Here is a 23,569-nt window from a genome sequence, read left to right as displayed (position 1 = left end):
TGAGACAATGCAAAGCTGGGCGGCTTCACCTTCTCCCACAGCTTGTGTTACACAACCACCCAGGGCAACAGTGGACATGAAAGTGCTGTTGCTTTCAGGTGAACTCCTTTACCTGTTCAGGTGAACAGGTAAAGGCAGATAACACACCTTTTAACTCTCTCATGGACACGTCGACAAAATCTAACAACAAAAAAAAAAACCCTTAGTTTCTTTACTGAGCATAAAATGAACCCAAAAAAATGAATGCTTATGAATAATTATTGGAAATCAGTATATCTGCAAATAAATACACTGTTTATGCTGAATAGTCAAGATGTTAATAATCCTAATTGCCTTGTCAGAGTCAAGAATGGTGATGTAATCAGTATTAAATTCTTTAAATTACAGGAGGAAGTTATAACCTTTTTTTGCTACTGCCCTGCTGTGAAGTTAATATTGAAAATTTGCCATACCAGATCTTGACTGTAAATATAGTTATCAATATTTTAATTGATCTGCTCTAAAAAAGTTTTATGCCCGCGCTCAATGAAGAAAAATGCGGATGACATCAGTGAACATGATCTGATCTGACGCATCTGTGACCGAACCCACCAACAGAGATGCCTTTCACATATCTTACACTAGAACCCCCCAATCTCTTGCCACATTAGGAATGTGGCTAAGACCCTGACGCAGACCCCAACCCCCTCACACAACCCCCGCCCAACAACACTCTCTCTCTCTCTCTCTCTCTCTCTCTCACACACACACACACACATACACACACACACACACACAAACTGGGCACTGGGCTTTCTAGTTTCAACAATGCCCACATTGTGTCGTCTTCTGCTGTGTAATTGTGGCCCAGTGCGGTTCAAACTTCACACCCGCACCGGCGAACAGCAGCTGATGCAGTGGGAGAAGAGGGCAGACAGAACAATGGATCTGTTTAATGCTCCTGGTTTTGGAAGATGTGACACAAAACGAATCAAATGACAATTTTCAGGGACTCAGCAGCTTCGGCTCAGCTGTTTGTGAGACTCCTTTATCATTTCCTCCATACCCCTACTCTGCGATACTTCAATAAGAGTTAAAACATGACCAGAAGCAGAAAGAGGAGCTTTGGACACGAATGACTGCTGATTTTACTAATTAGTTATTTATGAACACGGAGCAGAGCAGGTGCTGCTAATGACAGCCCATAAATATTTAATTATGATTTTCTTAGACGATTGAATACAAGATTTTTTGTGATAGATGCTAATAATGGCAATTTTAAGGTAGTATAGCTATAAAGTGACCTGCAGCATCTCGTCTGGCTGAATTTGGAGGCTTTATTTGTCTAGCTGATGCAAACATTTGCTGTTTATGTGTGTCCATTCAGCACAACCTGCATCAGTGCGTTTAATCTGAGTGCTGTCTTTTTAAGCATTTATCCGAGAAATAATAAATAGAGCAGTTCTTATGGCATTATTCTTGTTATGTGTATTTTTATTATACACATTTTATCCAGGAAGTATTCTTAAATTCACTTGTGAGAATATGAAGAGTTCTGTAAAAGGTGGGTCATTTATTTGATATTTTTAAGGACTATAATTTAGAGTAAAACACGCGTCATAAATTAAGCCTGCTTATTTCAGCTGAGACTAAAAGATATTCCGTTTCTAACGTGTAATTATGACACTGATAAGTGATTCAGTGACACACTCCGCCATCATGGCCAGAGGTGGCGCCGTGGAGTACCACCCTAACCCGGTGGGGTTCAAACAGAGGCAGCTTTCAGTCATCAATTGACAGAGCAGAGAGGAGCTGCGGGGTCCTAACTTTACGGTTGGGCAGATCTGTACGACGCTCCAATGCTGCCGCAGGGAGGACGCTCTGCTGCTCACGCTGCACTTTTATTCTTCGTTTATGTCCTGGAGGCAACTTTTGTGCTCGGCTTTAACCTGGACACCGATCATGTCCTCAGGAAAGACGGAGATCCTGGGAGCCTGTTCGGCTTTTCTCTGGCCATGCACCGGCAGCTCAACCCGGACAAAGTCATGTGAGTGATGTCTCCAGATGTTCACGTCTGTAGAGCTGTCTGAGCTCCTTGGAGCACCTGAGCGCACAGGTTCATTTAACAAACAAGTTTAGGGACTTTTCTGTCAGGTGGCATCAGCGCAGAAATTCAAATGTGACTGGAAGTGCTGTGAGGACTCACTGGCTTACGCTCTACCTACTTTCTGTTTAAACTTTAAATAATGAGAGAAAATAACTCTTTAACCCTCTCGTGTGTTACAGTCGTGCGTTAGAGCAACTTTCTAATACAATGTCCTTTAACTTTATCTTTTTTACCCAGTTTTCCCCAAACCCCACAGGGTTTCTCACACGTTTTGTTCCAATTCTCGGTGATATCAGCAGTTTCCCCGCTGATACTTTGAATATGAAGTAGGGAAACAGCAAAAGGATAACAAGTGAATTTACAATGCTTGTAGTGTCATGCAAATGTGCCTGCAGGGTCAAACCGAGGCAGCACTGCGAGGAGAGGGGTAATAGGAAATAAAAGGGTCTCAAGATTGCTTTGCAAACGAGTGGATTTTTCAAGGCACGTAAAAAGGAACGAAGCTATTATTCCTGACATTTCATTCACCGATTACAAACAGCCAAAAAAAATTCCATTCAAGATGCTATAATAATGTGGCTTTCAGTATTCTCTTGTCTTTTAATCTTCTAGGTTTCCTGTTATCAGCTTTGTTTGCTGGTGTTCTGCACGATCCTGGCAGTTTTCAGATTAGATTAGATTTTTGCTGTTGTGAGACAATTAAGAAGAGAAATCAGAACATGCTGACTAGTGCAGCCTCACTCACATGTCAGATGTGCTGATAATGAGATTTTTGCATCACTGCCAAGATGAGATAGAGCAGGAGTCAAAAACTTTAAGTATTCCTCCAGTGCAGGGTTTCAGCAGTGCAGAAGGGGCAGAATCAACACTGGTGTAGTGACCCTGATCATCCTGCCTCCTCAGTGTTGAGAAGAGGGTGTGGTGTATAAAAGCCTCTATGCATAGGTTTTGTGCTGGCACTCATGGGACCCTGCAGCAGCATGTTGAGAAAAAGAGATCAGGGATGAGAAGCCCTGATAACACGTTTACAAAAAACCCAAGAGATTCCTCAAAGATGGCAGAGATTACTCTTAAGTTGTGTAATTTGATCTAACTGCTGTTTTGACCACCGTGCCAAGACAGGTCATGTTGAAGTGAAGTTTTTAAAGCTGGATTTTTCAGATCACTTTTTCACAAACATTTCTTTGCTCACAAAGAAGCATTCAAACTGAAAAGAGGAACTTTACATTTGTCTCGCTTGGCAAGTCTAAAGGGAGGGAAAAGTCATGAAACCGATGTCATATTTGTCGGGCAAATAGAGCCTTGAAATGTGACACTGGCTTGAGAGTTTGTTTTCAGCCTGTAAAAGTCTGGGGAGAGTGCCTCTTTTACATCCTGCTCAGTGAGGAAGCAAACCTTATTTAGGGGAGGAAAAACCAGAGCATCTTTTTTTATGTGAAAGGAACCTGAATATTTCAGGTTTTGGACTGTTGTTTAGACAAAAAATAAAAGCTTATAGGGAAAGCTGAGTGATGTGAGCATTTTTTTTTTTATATAGGAAATGTTTTCTTCCTAATCACCAAGCTCAACAGCTGTGCAGAAGTAAGCGCACATCTACCTGACAAGAGGCCTGTGCTTATTACAGGATGTAAACATAACCGCCTCGCTTGGTTGAGCTGTAAGGGCAGCAAGCTGCACGTTTTCATTCGCTTGCCAGATATAGTTTGCAGTAAAAAAAAAAAGAAAACAGTACTCACAACAAGGTTTATGGAGCTTCAAGTAACTTGGTTTCATGAGCTGTTTTGTGTATTCAAGAGAACTCCCTTCAAAACAATTTACATGTTTAAATAATGCCAGAAGAAAATATGCACTGCTAAAGAAATCTATTAGACCAGCTCTCGTAAAAACTAGAAAACACAAATATTTCAGAAATCTTTAAAAAACTTGTTTAAAACTAAAAATGATCCAAATTCATGTTTTCATACCGAAGTTTGAGTCGGCATGTTGAACTCCTCTGATAAGTCAGAGATAAAGCAAGCATAACCACTTGAACCACTAAAACAACTTCTTCTTTGCAGGATCCACTTTAGTGTTTTTATTAACTTAAGATGGGCAACTTTTTTTTTCCATATGTGAGCTAATTAATATTTGATTTAGCATTACTTAACCAGCCACACCCCCAACCACAGGGGGCCACAAACCAGTGTACTACCAGTGCCCATAAAAGGGGAGGGTTGTGCCAGGAAGGACGTGCTGTGTAAACTCAAAGATACGCATCATCTGTAAAATTTCCATGCTGGATCAATCAAAGCCTGAGTAACAACAACTGTCACCTGTGCAGTTGACCAGCAAGATGTTAGTGGAAATTGTGCTATTGTTGGCTGAAGACAGATGAGGACATGCATGGGTTGGTGTGACACTGGAGGAGGCTAGGAATAAAGTGAGATGGAGGTAGACAGTCCACTGTGGGAGACCCCTGAAAAGAAGAAGAAGATAACTTAGCCAATTGTTGGTTTTGTCTGACAAACACTCCACAGAGTAAGAATGAGTCCTCCTGATCATATAAAAGAAAGATATGTTTATGGTTTTATGTGGTTTTATATGGTTTTATTTAAAAAGTGACTTAAATAATTACTTTGTTGTTTTAGCTGACAAAACGTACAAGCACTGAAGTGACTCATTAATTGGAGCCCTAGTTACAATGAGCTCACATTGTTCAGCTCTTCTTGGTTGAAACTTCAGACACTGAGACACTGAGAAAGTGTAGCTGTACGGAAATAATAAAAGGACAGTAATGACGTAATAAACAGCAGCTCAGTCATGATCTTAGCTCTAGATCCTTGTGTGACGCTGAGATAATCAGTCAGACGAGACAAGAGGAAGCTCAGCAGAACAGCTCTGCGTGACCTAAAGCTCTGAGGACCTCTGAGCCAGCAAAACCGCAAGTCAGGGATGCGTCACGCTGTCCAACATCCGTCGCTCCCGATTTTTTATGAAAACGTGTCATGACGATCGCCAGCAGCTGCAAATCTCTGCTGGCTATCACTACTTACTGTACATCAGTCTGATTATGATAAATCATATGTGACGAGAGGAATGCTGGACTTCACTGGCTCTTTTTTAGGCCCTCTGCCCTGATGAGTGGTAGATGTAACTCCTCTCACGCCAAACCTACACAGGCTGAATTTCAGCTAAAAAACACATTTTTCGACTCTTCTGATGATTAAAGTGCTGGCGAATTTAATAATCAGGAAACCATCGCGTTGGTCTCCAGTTTGTTTCACTATAGCTTTCTTAAGTATAGTCATAAGGTGTTTTGTTTTTGTTTGATTTCTAAAGAGATAATTAAAGCAAAGTAGACTCTCGTTTCCATAAGTCACTGAAAGTATTGCAAAAAAGTTGCTATTTGGCAATTTGATGCCTCTTTCATGAGTAATATGTTAAAGATGGTTTTAACATTCTCTCAATGAAACCAGACTGGGCATGCACGGCCATCTGTGCACATGTAACCCGATAGATTAAACGCATCAGTGAATCATCAGTGGAGATACTCCAGTCAAACTTCACACCAATGTCTGGCTAGTGTCAAGATAACAGATAAGTGGTCAATAAACAGACCCCCTGAAAATCCTGTAAAAACATTAATCTTTACTAAAAGTTGACACGATTCTGTGATGTGTGTCAGCCAATCACAGGTCAGCAACAATCGGCGTGCGATGCGTAAACTGAAACATTTGGAACAGCTGTGAGTTCTTCTTGCTTTGAGTGCACAGCTGTGAAGGCATTGGAGCACATCTGTTAGCAGAGACCAGTGAGATCACTGTGAAAGCCAACACCCACCACTATGCATTTACACCGCAGTGAAAGACACCCCACATGATGACTCTGAGTGGGACATTTTACATCTGACATGGTTACATTTTTCCTCAGTAGCCCAGAAAAAATGAATAAACTTTCACACTCTTTCTTCATTTCTTGTTACTTACATACACATGCACATCCATGAGGCTAATATCAGCATGTGTGGTCCCTGTTTCGTTGATCAGGCTGTGTTTTTGGCAGTTTACAAATTGGACTGTGCAAATTCTGATATGTTGCTCAATATGTTTTTTGTACAGAGTCTCATCCTCATCTGTTCGGTATTAGTGTCTTTTTACTGTCCACTCTCAGATTAGGCTTTTTATTTGCAGCTCTGCCTAGATTCTCGTCACCTCCTCACTGTCACTGTTCAGCTGTGCCAACATAATTAGCGCTATTAATGAGTTAGCTTTTTAAGGTGATACAGTTGAATTAAATAACATGATGTGCTACAGGAACATAGGAATGATGGATCTTGAAAATGGGCTTCCATAGGCACTAGATATCTTGATATTCTGTTAAAAATGTCTTTATGACTGAAATTATATTTCGGAAGGAAAAACAAACAAAGCAAAGTGAGGGGTTGATCCTGACAACTACAGGTCATCAGTCAATGAGCATTCCCTTCATATTCCTTATTTCTAACACTTAAAATGACCTTTGTTTACAAAATGGAGTTAATGATTTCGTCAGCGTGGCCGGAAATGAGGGACTGAGCAGACTGGCAGAGGAGCTGGCGGTCTCTTTGCAACCACAGGTATCAGATGGCCGATAAAAAGAAGGCAGGTTTTTCTAATATACTAAATATAGTTTAGATCTGAACAGGGCAGGAAATAAAACATACCACAAAGGAACAAGTAGGGGAAAACTTTTAACATTACATTCATTCTTTTATTTATTAAGTCATACCGTTTTTTGCACTTTAAAAAAAATTGTTGTTGTGTTTTGTGTGTTTTAGTTGTGCTTAGGTCCAACATGTGACCGTTTCCAATTTCTTTGAACCAAGTATGACTGTGCAATGAAAAGAAAGTGTTATCTATTATCTTATGTTACAGCAGCTGCAGAGTGTTGCTTAAAGAGCTCACAAACACAGTGGCAAACACACCAACGTCCAGCTGCTTTTAAGATTTATTGAAAAAAAAAACACCTTGATATTTCTTAGTTTTATCATTTACCCATAATCCCAAACTGTAACAAACTGTAAAGATTCCTTTTTAATATTTGCATGTAGGCTTTGTTTGAGGGGATGTTTAACGGCTCGGTTAGGAGGGTCTGTGTTGAGCAAATGAAACGCCGCGGGGCCGTCCCTACAGATCAATAGGTGGGTCAGAGTCAGCTGCAGTGAGGAAGAAAGAGAGGATTTCCTCTCATTCCTTAAAACAAATTCCTTCATTGTAAGCTTGATGGTCAGCTAACATGTGAAGTGTTTAGATGACTGTTAGTATAAAATGCGTCAAACTATTGTTTTGGTGCCAACTGGTCCCCAGTGACTCACATCCTGTAGTCTGATGTGTTCTGTTCACTGGCACACAGTTACAGTGCATTAAAGTTTAAAATCAATCAAGCCTGAATATCAGACGTCTGTATCAAATGGCAAGTGTCACAACTTTCTGTTAAGAGCTGAGATTTATGTTAAGATTTTATCTATTTGTCTAAATGATAACAATAATATTATCCACTGTGTCTTTGACCTGTGCAAGAACCACAACACTGAGTGGAGGGAAGAGTTGTAGTTGAGTCTTGATGCATGCTCAATCATCCAGCTAAGGAAATCCCAGAAAGTTGACGTAGCGTTTTAAGCGGGAGAAACGCTTCATCCAACCGACTTCTTCAGTCTGTGGATGAGGTGATAGTATTTGTTAAAACTTATATGGCATACTGTTATATATGATGTGATTTTACTTGATCACAAGTAATAACCTTTATTTCCTTTTATTTTTAACAGGCCATCTCAGTTGTGCGCTCAGTGTTACTTTTAGTGCAGGAAGTGGTTCAACCCCACTCTATCTGATCAAGACCTGCTTGTGGTTTTTCTCCCTCACTTCCTTGCACATTTACATGGCTCTGACACTGTGTAAAAAGTCACAGAAAGCAGGTGCTCACTGCATTTCATACCCAGACACAGTATCTAATTGCAGATGCACTGCAACTGTATTTGAAGCTGCTGAATGAATCCTAAAAACTTTTTTAAAAAGTGTTAACAATTACATTTTCAAGCCAAGTAGTAAAATGTACTTTATGAGAAGCACTGTATAGCAGTTTATTTTGTACAGTTAATTCATAGAAATTTCATGTTTTAGACCCTTTCACTTTCTTCCTGAAATAACTGTAAAACATGTTAAAAAATGCATAAAATGTGACCGTTGCACACTGCACTGCACAGGAGGGACCATGATTCATGTGCAGTAAAAGCTTGAAAGCAAAACATAAAAATATTCAGATATATTTAAGTGCAAATATAGGTGTATAATCAGCATAATCACACCCAGTCTTACTATTTCATAGTCCTGTAAAATAACCTGGTCTGCACATAATTTTTTGGCAGAAACAGGCTGGGTTTTTGAAAACTATTTGTTCATGCATTTGTCTGTGTTTATTAAATCAATCTATAAAAAGACAGTCTGTTGAACCCCAGAGACCTGTGCGTAGGTGCTGCGTATGTCATCGCACTGGCTGCTGCTGAAAACTTATAAAACACAGAATCTCTTTCTGAGATGTTAAAAGATGTGTGAGTCTCTGCAACAGCACGGGGTTTTAAAGGGAAGTGTGTTCAGAAGAGAGCAACAACCACAATACTGAAAAGCAATAGTCTGGTTGAGTTCCCCCTTGCCCTCTGCAGGGTGTGAAAACACTAGTTTATTGCCATATTTGGAACTTCTCTAATTTTTGTTCTTAAAAAATAAAAGATGCTCCTGAGAGCCAAGAAAACAAAACGGGTTTGATGTTTTATTTTATTTTAAACAGTTTAAGAATTGTATTGTAGTATTGTAGCTTAAAGAAACACGCTTTTCAATTGTCAATTGTTATTTCTTTTTGATCTTCTGCTCCTGGTAGTGGACGTCTGGTGCTGCTTGATCCCAGAAGGATATGATGTAATGATATTGTTTTCATTTTTGTCTGGCTTTCTGGTGAAAGTTCTTTTTATTTTACGAATTTACGAATTTTAAAATGAAGCAAACACATCTGAGCATTAAAACATTATTTTAACAAATAATTTCTCATAGTCAAGCTTTTGTTAACCTGCATTCTGCATATCTGATAGTCACCTAAAGCTGGGTTGTTAGATCATGTCACCCATTGTACTAATAGAGATCATGAAAGGTATGACAGAGAACTGAGTGAGGCAGAAGGGATTTTACTTAGAATTGTGGAAGTGGAGCCATAAATTAGCCTCAGAGATAGGCATAGCTCTTGAGGAGCCTGAGCCAAAATGATGACACCTGTCCTTTATAGGCAAGAAGCATGGAGTTAAGTAGGGCTCTGAAGTTGTGGGATTTGGTTTTTCTGGCACAAACTGGAGTGTGGGACAGCAACCTGTGAAGGCAATCATTCTTCCATGGACTCTGCAGATTGAGGCAACCTCATGGCACTCTGTTTAAGAGAGGTGTCGCCATCCAGAGGTCATCATTCTTTTTTCAAGACATTATGATCATTACTTTGATGGACTGTCTAATCTTGAAGAATCTATCTAGACTTATTTAATTGGCAAGAACTAGAGCCCCCATATCTGGACCTCAGGATGTCTGAATCAGGCTGTGAACATGGGTATGATGAAGAATATTTTCAGTTTTGAGGTTGCCTTCGGAGATGAGACCCTCTCTCTGCTTTGTGTGCTCTGACATTTTTTTTCATAAACTTCTCTGTCTGTCTGCTGTTTAAGGGCCTCCAGTGTTGCCTGGGGCATTCTCCTGTTTTCATGTTTCATGTTAAAACAGTTTCAACCCAGTTCCAGGGTTGAAACCTAATTGTGCAGTTTAATGCACTTTTAGCAAATATAGTATTAAAAATTCAAATCGACAAAGCAAATAGTTTAAGTAACCAAAATTTTAGTTGATTGTTCTCAAGTGTGTGTGAGCCAAAAAGGCTCTTATACATTGCTTCCTATTCATTATGCACAGCTCTTGGTGAGTCATATCGTTTGTATAAATTGTGCTAGGTCTGAGGCTCGTGTCCCCCATGGAGGACAAGAATGAGAAACTGAATGACAGGCTGAACCTCTTAAGCCATCCATCCTGTGACTGTGCAGAGGTGTAAATAAACAGGTTAACTTTGGGATTCTTTAATTGATGCAACTTTATGAACTATAATTATTTTTATTATCAGAGGGGGCTTTACAGTCTAGTGTCTGAGGCTCTAGAATTGAAGATCAAAGTCTGGTTGACAGTGAGTCAGTGTCCTATAGACATGTGACAAATTGAAGGAAAGGCCTGAACCCTTGACCCCTAATTTGAGGGGATCCAGCAGCCCTGTTATCCACTCTTCCTTCTAAGTATTCAATTGTTCCTTTAGAATGAAGGGTCACTTTAACTCAATTAAAAGTTGTTCTGAGTGATAAACTTCCTATCCCGTACTTTTATCCTAATGAGTGTGGTCTGTTCCAGGATGACACTGCACTCATCCATTGGGCATACTGGGTCACTAAATGGTTTGATTAACATGAATATGGTGCAGTTCTTATGCCATGTGCATAGTCATAACATATAGTCATGGTCACCACATCTCCATGTATTGGAAAGATTTTAATCCCTTCGATAAAAATCAAGTGACTTGGAAAGTTGGTGCCCAGGACCTTTAAAACTGTGTCTACATCTTACTTATATTTTGCCAAATATCCCACTAACTATTGCAAAGATTTCTGTTCAGAGATTCAAACAGAAACATTTGTCCCCAGTTCATTTATCTGAAAGATTTTGATGATTTTTTCACTTTTGAGTTAAATTTCTCACCAACAGTTACCACAGTTACATTTATTCCAGAGATTCATGTTACCCTCAGGATGCACTGCAGCTATAATAGCTATTTTTTTCTCTCTAGGCAAATTTATGTTCCAAACTGCCTGCAAAATTCATGATATTCCCATCAGCCGTAACATACTCCAGGTTTAGTTTGCATGTCTTATAAAATCATCAGATTCAATAACTGACAGCAATGAACTGCACCCAGTCAGTTGTATGCTTCTGTTTTCCAAATCTGCACATATTGATTCAAGCAAGTTTTTAATGTGCTTTTTTTTTTACCGGGAAAAAAAGCAAAAATAAGGTCGATTCAGAGCAGAAAGCATGCACACTAAATGCTGTTAGTTTTGTGGTGTGTTGAAACACACTTAGTCACTCTGACTTTGGCTTTCTGGTCATCATTTTGCAGAAGTGCAGCTTCTGTCCTCCAAGCTGCAGGTCGAAGAGTTAATGAGTCTCCTGTTCTGCTGAACAAGCATCCACTTTTTTCTTTTATATTTAGCCTGCACATCTTTTTACACAGCGACTCTTTGAACAATATTTTGGTCTGTTTGCCTTTACTTGATAATAACAGCGATAAGGCAGTCAGAAAATCACTGTGATAAAAATAACAAGGCATAGCGAAACAAATGAGGGGTGTTGAGGTTGTCTAAACCAAGCCACAGGATGTCACCATTACAAAAGAAGTAGAGGAACCAAAGTCCCCTTTAACCATCAGTATTGCACTCATTTGTTGTTTCCCTTCATTATCACTGTTGATGTTTTTCCATATGTGTGTGAAATTCTACAAGCTGTGGCTTTGTTGAATGGTATCCCAGCAAAGGTAACTAAAGCAACAGTTCCCAAACTTTTTATGAAATAAGTTTTTGATTAAATATATTTCTGTCTTGTTTTTTGTGTGTTTTTTAGGGTACTGATTGGTGCACCCAGAGCCCAGTCTTTGCAAAACCAAAAAGCCAATATCACTGGAGGCCTGTATAAATGTGAAGTCACCCAGTCTAGTAATTGTGAGCGTATCAAATTTGATGATAATGGTGAGAACTCTGCCTGCATACCTACCTAAACAAAATCCACTGCCTTTGTAATTTTGACAATTTGTAGAAACTAAGCTGTCCAAGTAAAATGTTCAATTATGTCTGTTGGCAAATTTTCAGCGGATCTGAGACTTGAGAATAAAGAGAATCAGTGGATGGGGGTGTCAGTGAAGAGTCAGGGACCTGGGGGAAAGATTGTGGTGAGTCAAACTAAGTATTTAAACCATCGTTCTCTGGATCCTCGTGCCCTGGTTCAGTAAAGGTCTTACTTGTATCTTTTTCTTCAGACATGTGCTCATCGCTATCAGAGGCGTTTGAATGTGAATACTCCAGAGGAGACTCATCACATCCCCGGACGTTGTTATATTCTGAGTCAGGACCTAACCATTGACCCTCAGTCTTCTGAGGATGGAGGTGAATGGAAATTCTGCGATGGCAGACCTGAAGGCCACGCAATGTTTGGAACATGCCAGCAAGGACTGGCAGCTACTTTCACCAATGACTACCATTACATGGTTTTTGGAGCAGTGGGAGCTTACAACTGGAGAGGTCACTATGTGATTGTGTCTTTATATGCTGTTTATCTTCATTAGTGGATTTAAGTTTTCTACATGAATCAATAATTTTTTAATCCTAAAATGCATTTTTCTCATCACTTTGTGCTCTTAAATCCAGGGATAGTGCGACTGGAGCAGAATAATAGTACTTTTCTGGACATGGGAATATTTGATGATGGCCCATATGAAGTTGGGAATGAAAAAGTCAGGAACCCTGATTTTGTGCCTGTACCTGCAAACAGCTACCTCGGTGAGTTGAACACCCACAGATTTTTTTTTTCCGTCACTTGTTTGATGTTAGTTCATTAATTTGCTCAAGCAAACGTGAATGAGCTAAAACAATAATGTAAAAAAGAGTGAGCCAAAATTCCCTAAGGGGGAAAATTCACATTTTGTGTATGTGCCAATAAACTGCTGCACCTACTTTCCATTTTTCTCGCAAAATATAAAGCAATGAGAGGTAGCTCAACACTTTTGCACAGCACTATAAATCTACTTCATTTAACACACTTTAGGATTCTCTCTTGATTCGGGACACCACATCACCACTAGGGGTAAGCTGACAGTGGTGGCTGGAGCGCCCAGGGCCAATCACAGTGGAGCTGTAGTCCTGTTCAAGCAGGACATGGTAGCAGGAAACCTCTCGACGGAGTACATTCTGCATGGTCCGGGTCTGGGATCCTGCTTTGGATACGACGTGGCTGTAGTGGACCTGAATAACGATGGGTGTGTAACATTTCTGACTGCCTTTGGGTACATTTATTAGATTGTTCAGAAGAGTAGACTCGATCCAAACTTAACAAGTCACAAAAGAGTATAAAACACATAAATTTCAGATTTACACAACTTTCTTTAATATCACTTCATTTTAAAAAATATTTTCCGTTTTTAAGTACAATTTACTGTTAATAGCATTTTTGTTTTGTTTTTTTACTCTATGTGATACTAGGTGGCAAGACATAGTAATAGGAGCCCCTCAGTTCTACATGAAGGGTGAAGACATTGGGGGAGCTGTTTATGTTTACATCAACAATGCAGGAGTTTGGGAAGGAAACACTCCTGTCCGTCTAATAGGGACCAAAGACTCGATGTTTGGAGTGGCAGTAGAGAACATCGGCGACATCAATCAAGACTCATATAAAGGTGATTAAGCTGACCTTTCGCGCTGTGTTTGTATTGTCTTTGTCATTTGCAGTCACATAAATTGTGTTTTTTCCTCATACAGACATTGCGATTGGAGCTCCGCAGGAAGATTCTGGGACAGGAAAAGTCTACATTTATCACGGCTCTGCACAGGGAATCAAAACGACCCCTGCACAGGTGGATATTTGTTTAGAAAGTTATATTACATCAGTGTTTTGTTACAGTCTGAATGCTTTCATGAAGTCTGGTTTATGCTGTTGCAGAACCATGTTGCTAGTGATAAACCTCTAAAGCTAGCTGCCAAAGTTCAAAGTGACTTTTTCTTTCACCAGCATTTTCCTGATGAACCTAATAACTGCTCCAAATGAATAAAAGTGTTTCTCCATAACTGCTGGACTTAAGAAACATCGGTTTGGTACAGTTTTAAAAAAAGAAGAAAAACAGGATTTTGCATCTGAAATTTTTTTCAGACTTGGGATCAAGAGATAGAAAGCCTGTGCTACAGCATTTTCCCATTATTAATATTTCTTCTTGCTCTTAAACTCAGACATACTAAGGTAAAGTAAAATCTTCAGCTAGTTTGGCTGCAAATTTAAAAAACCTCATTGGGACAACTTTGACTTTACCGTGTCTTTTTCCTCGCTTAATTTCAGTTCTTTAAGTTTCCATCTTTATTTTCCAGATCCTTTCAGGGAAAGACCACAACATTCGATTTTTCGGCTATTCTCTGGCAGGAAACATGGACCTGGATGGTAACTCTTATCCAGACTTGGCTATAGGCTCTCTGTCAGATTCAGCTATGATTTACAGGTAACTGTGGCCTTAACCGTTAGTTTAAATCTAGTTAAAGTCCTACTGACCTCAATCACAGTTTTATTTAACCATCTTTCTTTTAGAACCAGGCCAGTCATTAGCCTCAACAGTGTTGTCAAAGTGTCTCCAAATGAAATAAGTCTTACAAATAAGACGTGTGGGGACCGTGTTTGGTAGGTGTTCTTATATTATTATATTCAAACAGACTTCAGAGTGAAAACTTTCTTTTTCCTAACAATATCTGTTTTCTGTCCATAGTTTCACTGTGATGGCATGCTTTTCCTACAAAGCTAATCCTGCATCTTATAATCCAAAGCTTAGTATGTAAAAAATTATTACATTATTTTTCCATTTACAAATGTTTTTTTTTCTAACACACATATGTGCATTTTACTTCAACACTGCAGCTGTTAGCTATGCTGTGGAGGTGGACAGAGCTCACAGGAGAGGACTGACTTCCAGAGCGATGTTCTTAAACGACTCCAGCTCTGAACTAGAATACCAGTTCAACGGCACCTTAAAACTCAAAGAGCAAAATCATCAAAAGTGTATCAAACTAATAGCCAGACTTAAGGTAAATCAAGTGTCTCACAGCTACATCACTGAGAAAAAGCTAGGAGCCTCTCTCAGCTTTAAACTGGAGAAATGATTAAAAAAATGAAGATATGGACGTTGACGATAGTAATAACGATTTCTTGGAGATGTCAGTATTCGAAAAATGACCGTGCATGAACATATGTAGTGCTAACTTTGAGGTCATTTATAATAAATGAATAGGGAAATTATATAAATCAAAACTGTAATAGTATATATTAAAACAGAGACAGTAACAGTAAATCATAATAAATGCATTAAATGCCTTTTTTTTGTGATTCACGAAGGATAACATCAAGGACAAGATGCGTAGCATTCCCGTTGAGGTGTCGGCAGATATAAGTACAAAACAAGAGGAATCAATTAATGGCCTCCCTCGCATGATTCCCATTTTAGACGCCACTCAACCAAGCAAAATCATTTCTGAGGTAAAGACAACTTCTAAATGTAAACACTAAAACTCATTGTGTCGAGTTTGTTATGTAACATTTGTATATTTGTCGTCATTTCCTGTTGTTTCAGGTGAACTTTCTAAAAGAAGGATGTGGAAGCGATCATATTTGCAAAAGTAACCTAAAGATGAATTACAGTTTACACTACAAAGAAGCCAACAAAGAGGAGTACCCCGCGTTAAATAAGAGGTTAAAACTCATTCTCAGACTGTAGTAATATAAAGTAGCCTTGATTGAGTTTTGTAATGAGACCATTTGGACTTTAAAACCCACCCTGCTTTTTCATGCTTTGGCCTTTTGGATGACACACATCAGAGTGAATGGTTGAGTCTCACTGGGCCACCAACCCTACTTAATTTGAAACCACAGCCAAAGACGAGCTCAGACATGCTGATTGCACAACATACACAGTTTGCTACACGATTGTTATCACTGAAGGAGCATGTTTTCTTTGTTTTTGTTTTTTTCATCACTGGTGACTGTGTGTCTGCAGCAAGAACGGCATCCCAGAGTTTATTGTGAAATCCCAGAGGAAGGACTTGGCTGTGTTGGTGACAGTAAGCAACATGAATGGTGACGATGCTTATGAGGCAAAGCTGGTGGGGACCTTCCCAAATACCATGTCATATTCTGGAGTCCGCACCGATCAAACAACAGTAAGTCGACTGTAAAATTACTTTGTTGTATTGTAAGAAAGTTACAAAATTTAAAGTCCTTTACCTGCAATCGATTCAAGCCTTAAAAGCATTAATCAAAATACTAAAAAATGACTTCCACTGTGGCTTAAAATACCTGGAACTTGGTGCATTTCCGCTGTTTAATATACAGGAGGTATGAATACACAGTTTATGGATGATGATGATGAGAGAGGTGGGACTGGCAAGAGGAAAATCCAGTATTCAGATAATTAAATACAAATCCCTGACTGATTGAATCCATGACAGTGACTGCTTGTTCCACTCTTCTGGCATATAAAAAAACAACGTAATGGGACTGTTACGGGTTTAAAAGCTTGGCCTTCTTTGTGCATGTTCTTTAGCGTTTGTAATAGTTGGCATGCTAGCAGCTAAGCTCAAGTACAGTTCTACATCATCAACAAGAGAGTCGCCCCCTGTTGGCCCTTTGGAAAATTGCAGGTTTAAGGGGCTTTACCTTTTCTAAAGCCTAGTGGCCACGTCCATCTTTTATATACAGCTTATGACCACGTCATAAAGTAAATACTTGGATATATTACACATGTTGTCCGACGTGTTCTTTTCTAGATGGAAAACCTGATCACCTGTGATGCAAATGTAAACAGCTCTCAAGCAGAATGTGAGCTGGGAAATCCTTTTAAGAGAAACTCAAAGGTACAGAAATGTCACACTCCTGTGCTAATGCTTTCTAAGACACTTGGCTGTTGTAATTCATATGTAAGAAATGCTACTACTTTTTCACAAGGTTACCTTTAAAGTCATCCTGAGTGCTGCGCATCTGACTTTAGACACCACTGAGATTGAGATCGATCTGCAGCTGAATACGTAAGTAAAGATGCTGAGATTCGCTTTCTGTTATGAGCTGCACACTTTCAAACTGGGATGTGTTATTGTTATTAATATTACTATCCTTTTCATTTAGGACCAGCTACCAAGAAGCAATCCATGTAAAAGTAAAGTGTAAAGTGATCATTGAATGGCCTTTGTCTGTCTCTGGGTAAGTTTGTTCTCGCAGAGATTCCTTGACTTGTTTGACTTCACCTTTATACCTATACAGGACCTCCAACCTTCTCGCTTGTTGTCATCAGGGAAGCTAATCCTACCCAGGTGTTTTTTGGAGGTGTTGTGAGAGGAGAAAGTGCAATGAAGTCAGAAGAAGAAATTGGAAGTTCGATTAACTTTACTTTCACTGTAAGTTTATACATTTCACCTATTTTTTTATATTAATATTGTTTTCATAAAACTTTCTGGCCACTTTATTAGGTATACCTGTTTGTTAATGCAAATATATAATTAGGTAATTACATGCGAGTATTGTTGCTGACCACGTCCATACCTTCATGATCACAGTGTCACAAAGCTCATACCCTCTCAAACTGGTTTCTTGAACATGACAATGAGGTGATTGTACTCAAATGGCCTCCAAAGTCACCAGAACTCAGGCCAATAGAGCATCATTGGGATGTGGTGAAACGGGGGATTCAGATATCAGATATCATGTCAATGTGGACCAAAATCTCAGTGTTGAATATTTCCAGCACCTTGTTCAAGCTATAATATGTAGATTTAAGACAGTTCAGGTAAAGGGAGATTCAACCCAGCTCTAGAAACATGTACCTAATAAAGTGGCTGGTGCGTGCAATGTTTATGTGAAATTGCAGAGTCGTTTCCTGTTAATTTCTCCTCCAGATAAACAACTCGTGGAGGCACTTGAAACCTTCTTTCGACACCTCACTAAACATTTTTTGGCCCAAAATTCAAAAAAATGGGAAATGGCTTTTGTACCTGATGAGCATCACTTCTGAAGGACCAGAGAAAATCCATTGCTCCCCTAAAACTGAGATCAACCCTCTGAATATTGCTCAGGTAGCATATTTAAGCGTTCAGCTTCACGTGTTACAGCTAAAATTAGACCATTGATGAATGGGGCCATTATGACACACCTGCCCTGTTTGATTCTGTGTTGAATTAACGAGAGATGTTCTTTCAGCGGTCCTCTGTGTCTCGAACAAAACGAGAAATTATGAAAGAAGAAAGAAAAACTGGTGGAAAAATGTCTTCACTGAAGGACAAGAAGAGAGTTTTTGTAAGTGATATAAATGGACATGCACAGTTTAATAAAAGTGTTTATATGATGTTTGACTGTGTATTTGCTTTCTAGTCCTGTGAAGATGGGATGGAAAAATGTGTGGTGTTCAAGTGCCCCCTGCAGGGGCTCGATGGTACAGTAGTCGTATTGAGATCCCGTCTGTGGAACTCAACCTTTATTGAGGTAATAAACAACATTTTTATTGTTTTCTCATGTGAGATAAATCAAATCTCATGATTTTGCTTCATTAATAATTGTTGTTTTTTGCACACAGGAGTATGCCCCTAGTTCAACTTTGTCAGTAAAAGCCACACTTGAATTTGACACTCAGAGGGAAAACGTCATACTGACCAATCAAAACACGAATGTAAGCAATTCAAGCTGCATAACGACATTAACCTTATTGCTGTGTTGGTCCCAACTCAGTCTCTCGGTTTTCATCCCTTTTATGTTTTTTTCCAGGTGAACGTGAACGTGTCTCCTGACGATGAATCAGCTAAGCATCAAGGAGGAGTTCCCTGGTGGATCATCCTGGTGGCAGTTCTCATAGGACTCTTGATTTTGATTCTACTGGTTTATCTGCTGTGGAAGGTGAGAACATGGATGTCACACCTACAGTTACACAATGGACATGGATATGAGAAAAGAACATGAATTTAGAGAACCCCTCGTGAAAATTAGCCAATTAGAAAAGGTAAATGAAGCCTGAAAATAAAGCTAAAGATACTTAAAAATAACATTTTCACCTTTTTTGCTAGGTTTTATGCTCTGATTGCTATTCTCGGTTTGGTTTTATTGTGAGTATATGAGATATTGATACACTATATGGACAAAAGTGTTGGGCCCCACCTCTTATTCTTTGAATTTGAGTGTTTTCAGTCCAATCCCCACAGGATTATAAAGTCAAGCACCTAGCCATGCAGTCTGCCTTTGCAGACATTTGTGTGGAAACATGGCCTGTATTTGTATAGCGCTTTACTTAGTCCCTATGGGACCAAGACACATGGCTTTCAAAACAAGTATTTCGGTGCCTTGACATTAGTTGCCAGCCTAGCTCTGATCAGCTGTAATAAAATCTGCCAACCGGCTCCATTAATAAAAACTTTCCCCCTTTTTTCACTTTACAGAAGCTGAAGTGTAAAAATGAAAATTCACTCTTTAATTATGGCAAATAGCTCTGCTCTGGAGAGCTTGTCAGCTCTAAATGATAGTTTATTGTTAGATTTGCATTAAAAGTTTGCACCCATATAAATCTGTTATTTGGTGACTAAAATACACTGTTGGGTAAACTTACTCAGGGTCTGGGTGGGTCATACCAAAACCTGGACATATAACTGATAATAAAACTTGCCACAACACAGTTTTAAGAAGGTATAAATCATAACCCAAAGTTTAATATTTTCTATACGTTTGTTATTTGTCATTTAACATTTGCACATCAACACTGGACTCCGGAGGAAGTATTTGCTTTAAAAATGTATGTTTGCTCCTGCTGGACACGTTTGTAACACTTCACCACCCTTGCTCCTCCTCAGTGTGGTTTCTTCAGGAGACCATCTAAAGACCAGTACAATGCTGCATATCAGAAGGCAGAGATCAACATTCAGCCGTCTGAAAAAGACAAACTCAGTGCTGAGGACTGATATATGCTCTCTGAACGTGGGTAAAGTCAGCATGGCGTGTGGTTACTGCAGTGACTAATGAACTTGCTTTTAAGCAAATTCTGCTGACATGTTGAAGGAAAATTCAAATCAGACTCATATTGCACGTGTTATTTGTGGGGAAAAGGTCACTTTGCTCCTAAATTGAGTGAAATAGACATGCTGAAGAGAGATATTTTCTTCTACATAAGAAAATAAATGTATATATTTTTTTATTAATAAGCTCTTTGTGCAATATGGTTCTGTGGATTTTTCAAGAGTAATGCATTTTCTCGCCAGTAGACTTACTAGTTTCCCCTAGTGCTTCTGCAGGCGCTTTTCCTGACATCCCTGCACCTGTTCTGCTGCAAAAGTCGAGGTTGCAAGCATGCTCTGTTGCCACTGAGCATGCTTCCTCAGCATTTCTGCACAGATCCTTTACAGACTGTGCGAATATTGCTGATACATTTTTTAAAGTCCTTAATGCATTGTGTTTTCTTTAAAATTTCTCTTTCCTAGTGTGGATTCTTCAAACGCTCCAAAGAAAACGACAGCGTCCCTCGTTACCACGCAGTGCGGATAAGAAAGGGAACTCTTGAGCACAAAGATGGAAAAGTGAAACCCGATCCTTTTTGAAAAAAAGCAGTGGATGACGACTTGGATCGACAATGAAAGTTACTCATGATTAATAATTAATTAATAATTTCATTAACATGTTGCTCAGATATAGTTTTTTTCATTGCTAAATGCAGATAATGCTTTTTACACTGTATAGTACTACTATTTTTTTCTAATCGTTGTATATATTTGAATATGTCTGCGCATTTTATATTTATACTTTTTTTTTTTTTTGAAAAAAAGAAATCAAATCAAGCAACCAAAGTTTTATCCACTCATGTCTGGAGCCGAATAACAACGGGCAAAGTTTACTGCTGTTTTTAAAGTTGTACTGTCTCACTGGAGGCCTGAGGTCTGTTCACAGAAGGTACAGCCAGTCACTGTAATGTGAATGTAAATGAGATTTTTTTTCTGTGAATGTTAAGTATGTAAATTTTCAGTTTTTTCTTCTTTGAAATGACATTTAGGTACATTGTCTTGTCACAAACAATAGATATTTGAAAATAACTGTGTGTGAGTCTAATGTGAGAGCAGCTCCATTTTTCCTCTCTGCTCACATTAGCTCACCTTGATTCTCACATGTGAACCGCATCTACTATACTACGAGCCTCACTTTTTGGTCTCTGTAGGGAATTCAAAGCGAAGACGGTGAAAATCAAGTGAAACGCTTTAATTCAAGATGCCTTTAAAAAAAAAAAAGGTTTTTGCCAAGTAAAATAAAAATGCTTAAAGAAAATCTTTTCCTGTTGAATTTTCTTGTCATGAACATATCTGACATGAAAGCAGGGCTGAAGTCAGTTATCTTTATAAAGTTATTTCACATTCAGCTGTAACAAACTCCTTTCTAGTAGCGAGTTTTCAGATAGTCAGAAATCCAAACACATGAAGTATCTGATTCAATTCAATATTATTTATACACTGCCAAATTACAACAACAATCGCCTCAAGGCGCTTTATACTGTAAAGTAGACCCCACACTAATATAACGGGGAAAACCCCAACAATCATATGATGCCATATGAGCAAGTGCTTTGGTGACAGTGAGGAAAAACTCCCCTTTAACAGCAGAACCAGGCTCAGGGAGGGGTGGCCAGGGGTGGTTGGGGTGATGGAAGGAAGACGGGATAAAGACATGCTGTGGAAGAGAACCACAGATTAATCATAAGTAGTGATTCAATGGAGGTGTATAAACACATGGTGAGTAAGAAAGGTGTCTGAAAAAGAAATACTCAATTCATCATGGGAATCCCACAGGAGCCTACACCTAATGGAGGATAACTAAGAGAGAATTCAGGGTCACCTGATCCAGCCCTACCTGTATGATTTAGCAAAAAGCAAAGTTTTAAACCTGTTACTGGACAATCAACGATTAATTCATTTGCAGGTTTTACTACTAAACGTAGTAAAACCTGCAAAACTACCACTGCCACTGCTTTTATGTTAGAACATGCATTTATATGTACTGTGTTTGGAGATATCACAACATGAAGAACTTAGTATGTTTTAAAAAGTGTTCTATAAATAATGGTATTATAAATTATTGTTCAGAACAAGATCTGAAAACTCTGGAAGATGCTGACGATAAGCAGCCAGTATTAGTTATCTGCTGATCTATCCGTATGAGCATTTTTAATGGCTGATAAATACAAATTTTACCCTTTAAAGTCTGAACCAGACCCATTCTGCCCGACTCTTCCAGCCCAGTCAGGCAGAATGTAAATGAGTAATTACATAAACCATAACAAACAACTATTTATGGCACTAAAAATTGGACTCTACTGGCAGAATCACTTCCTCTTAATAAAAGCTGTAAACTGGAGAGTTAAGAGGCTTCAAGCACAATTTGTCTGCATTTTTTAAAAAAATAACCAGCAAATGAAAACTGAAATCTTAGCTTGGCTATGATCATTATCAGAAATGTATGGCTTTGCAAAGTGTAAAAAGTCCAGTGAAATCACTAGTTACTCCAGATTTTCAATGAAATGTGTTAGGGGGTTCCTATTATGGTGAGCCCAGCTTCACTACACAGGAGAAGAAATTGATAGAAAGCTTCTTTTTAACCTGCTTTTTAAAAATAAATTTCAGGTTGTTCATTGTTTTGTAATTTGTGCTTTTCATTTCTTCTTCTTCTTCTTCTAGTTTATATTATCTAATTACTTTTTAACCTTTATTTCATTTTGATTTTTTTTGTTTTTAAAATTCAGTTTCATTTTGGTTCGATTCCACAGTGGGTTTCCTTGCTTCAGTTTAGCTGTCATTGTTCGAAAGTCTTTAGTTTTTATTAGTTTGGGTGTTTTTAATTTGTATATGTCAGAGACAAGATTTAGGAAAATCAGTACAGGTAATACCTTAAAAACAGAAATCTTTGAAAGCAGTTGACTTTCAGTCTTGAAGACATTCAGAGTCTCGATTATCATCAAAGTCTCATCAGTTGTAATATTGTAATAACCGATGCTAAAACTAAGATTTACAGTAATTTTTCACTTTTCAGCTAGTTATAATTTCTTGAAAGTTTTTATTATAGTTATAAAAAACATTTTTTTCTTGTTTGGGGTCCAGAACAAGTTTCTTCTTCAGGGAAAATAAAGTATAAAGTAAATTAAAGTTATACAGTGGTGCTACTGGATTGGCCCACATGCCAGTTTACGCTGTATTTGGCCCATGAACCATGAGTTTGACACCCTGCTTTAGAGGCTAAGCCAGCCGACTTACCAACAAGTGCCAAAATCGGGAAATTGCACTTTAATGAAGTCCAAGTGGTTCCTGCAGGAAATGATTACTGATGTAAAAATTTTCAGCTGCCAGTCTAACAAAATATAAAGCAACAAATCCTTCATCCATTTCAGTCCAAGTATTATGTGGCCTGTTCAACATGCCATGTTGACAACCTTTGAAAAACAGTTATCTTTAGTAATAAGAGATATGGCTTGTTTGCACCAGAAGGGCCTGCAGCATGGTAGAAGTTCATGTTTGCCTTATTCGTCCATCAACAGTTTGTTTTTTTGTTTACTGCACAAACTTAAATCTGTAAATACAACAAATCAATTCCATCCACA

At 38.7% G+C, this 23,569-nt stretch overlaps 1 protein-coding gene across 1 annotated transcript; it reads left to right on the top strand.

The window, feature by feature from the left end:
* Positions 1-1,752: 1,752 nt before the first annotated feature.
* On the top strand, positions 1,753-21,986 carry itga6a (integrin, alpha 6a). The gene is given in 26 exon segments (XM_085135770.1): positions 1,753-2,026; positions 11,788-11,912; positions 12,033-12,112; positions 12,200-12,461; positions 12,588-12,719; positions 12,985-13,195; positions 13,419-13,612; positions 13,695-13,789; positions 14,295-14,422; positions 14,509-14,598; positions 14,684-14,745; positions 14,833-14,999; positions 15,307-15,447; positions 15,542-15,660; positions 15,965-16,127; positions 16,734-16,820; positions 16,912-16,991; positions 17,089-17,163; positions 17,255-17,357; positions 17,856-18,032; positions 18,157-18,252; positions 18,328-18,438; positions 18,530-18,622; positions 18,718-18,846; positions 20,415-20,525; positions 20,527-21,986. Coding segments are annotated over 26 exon segments (3,273 nt in total). The 5' UTR covers positions 1,753-1,838; the 3' UTR covers positions 20,581-21,986.
* The last annotated feature ends 1,583 nt before the right edge of the window (positions 21,987-23,569 follow it).

The sequence above is a fragment of the Neolamprologus multifasciatus genome, chromosome 16 (genome assembly GCF_963576455.1).
Source record: "Neolamprologus multifasciatus chromosome 16, fNeoMul1.2, whole genome shotgun sequence".
Lineage (NCBI taxonomy): Eukaryota > Metazoa > Chordata > Actinopteri > Cichliformes > Cichlidae > Neolamprologus > Neolamprologus multifasciatus.
Note: the sequence above shows the minus strand (reverse complement) of the source record. Positions and strands in the feature narration are given on the sequence as shown.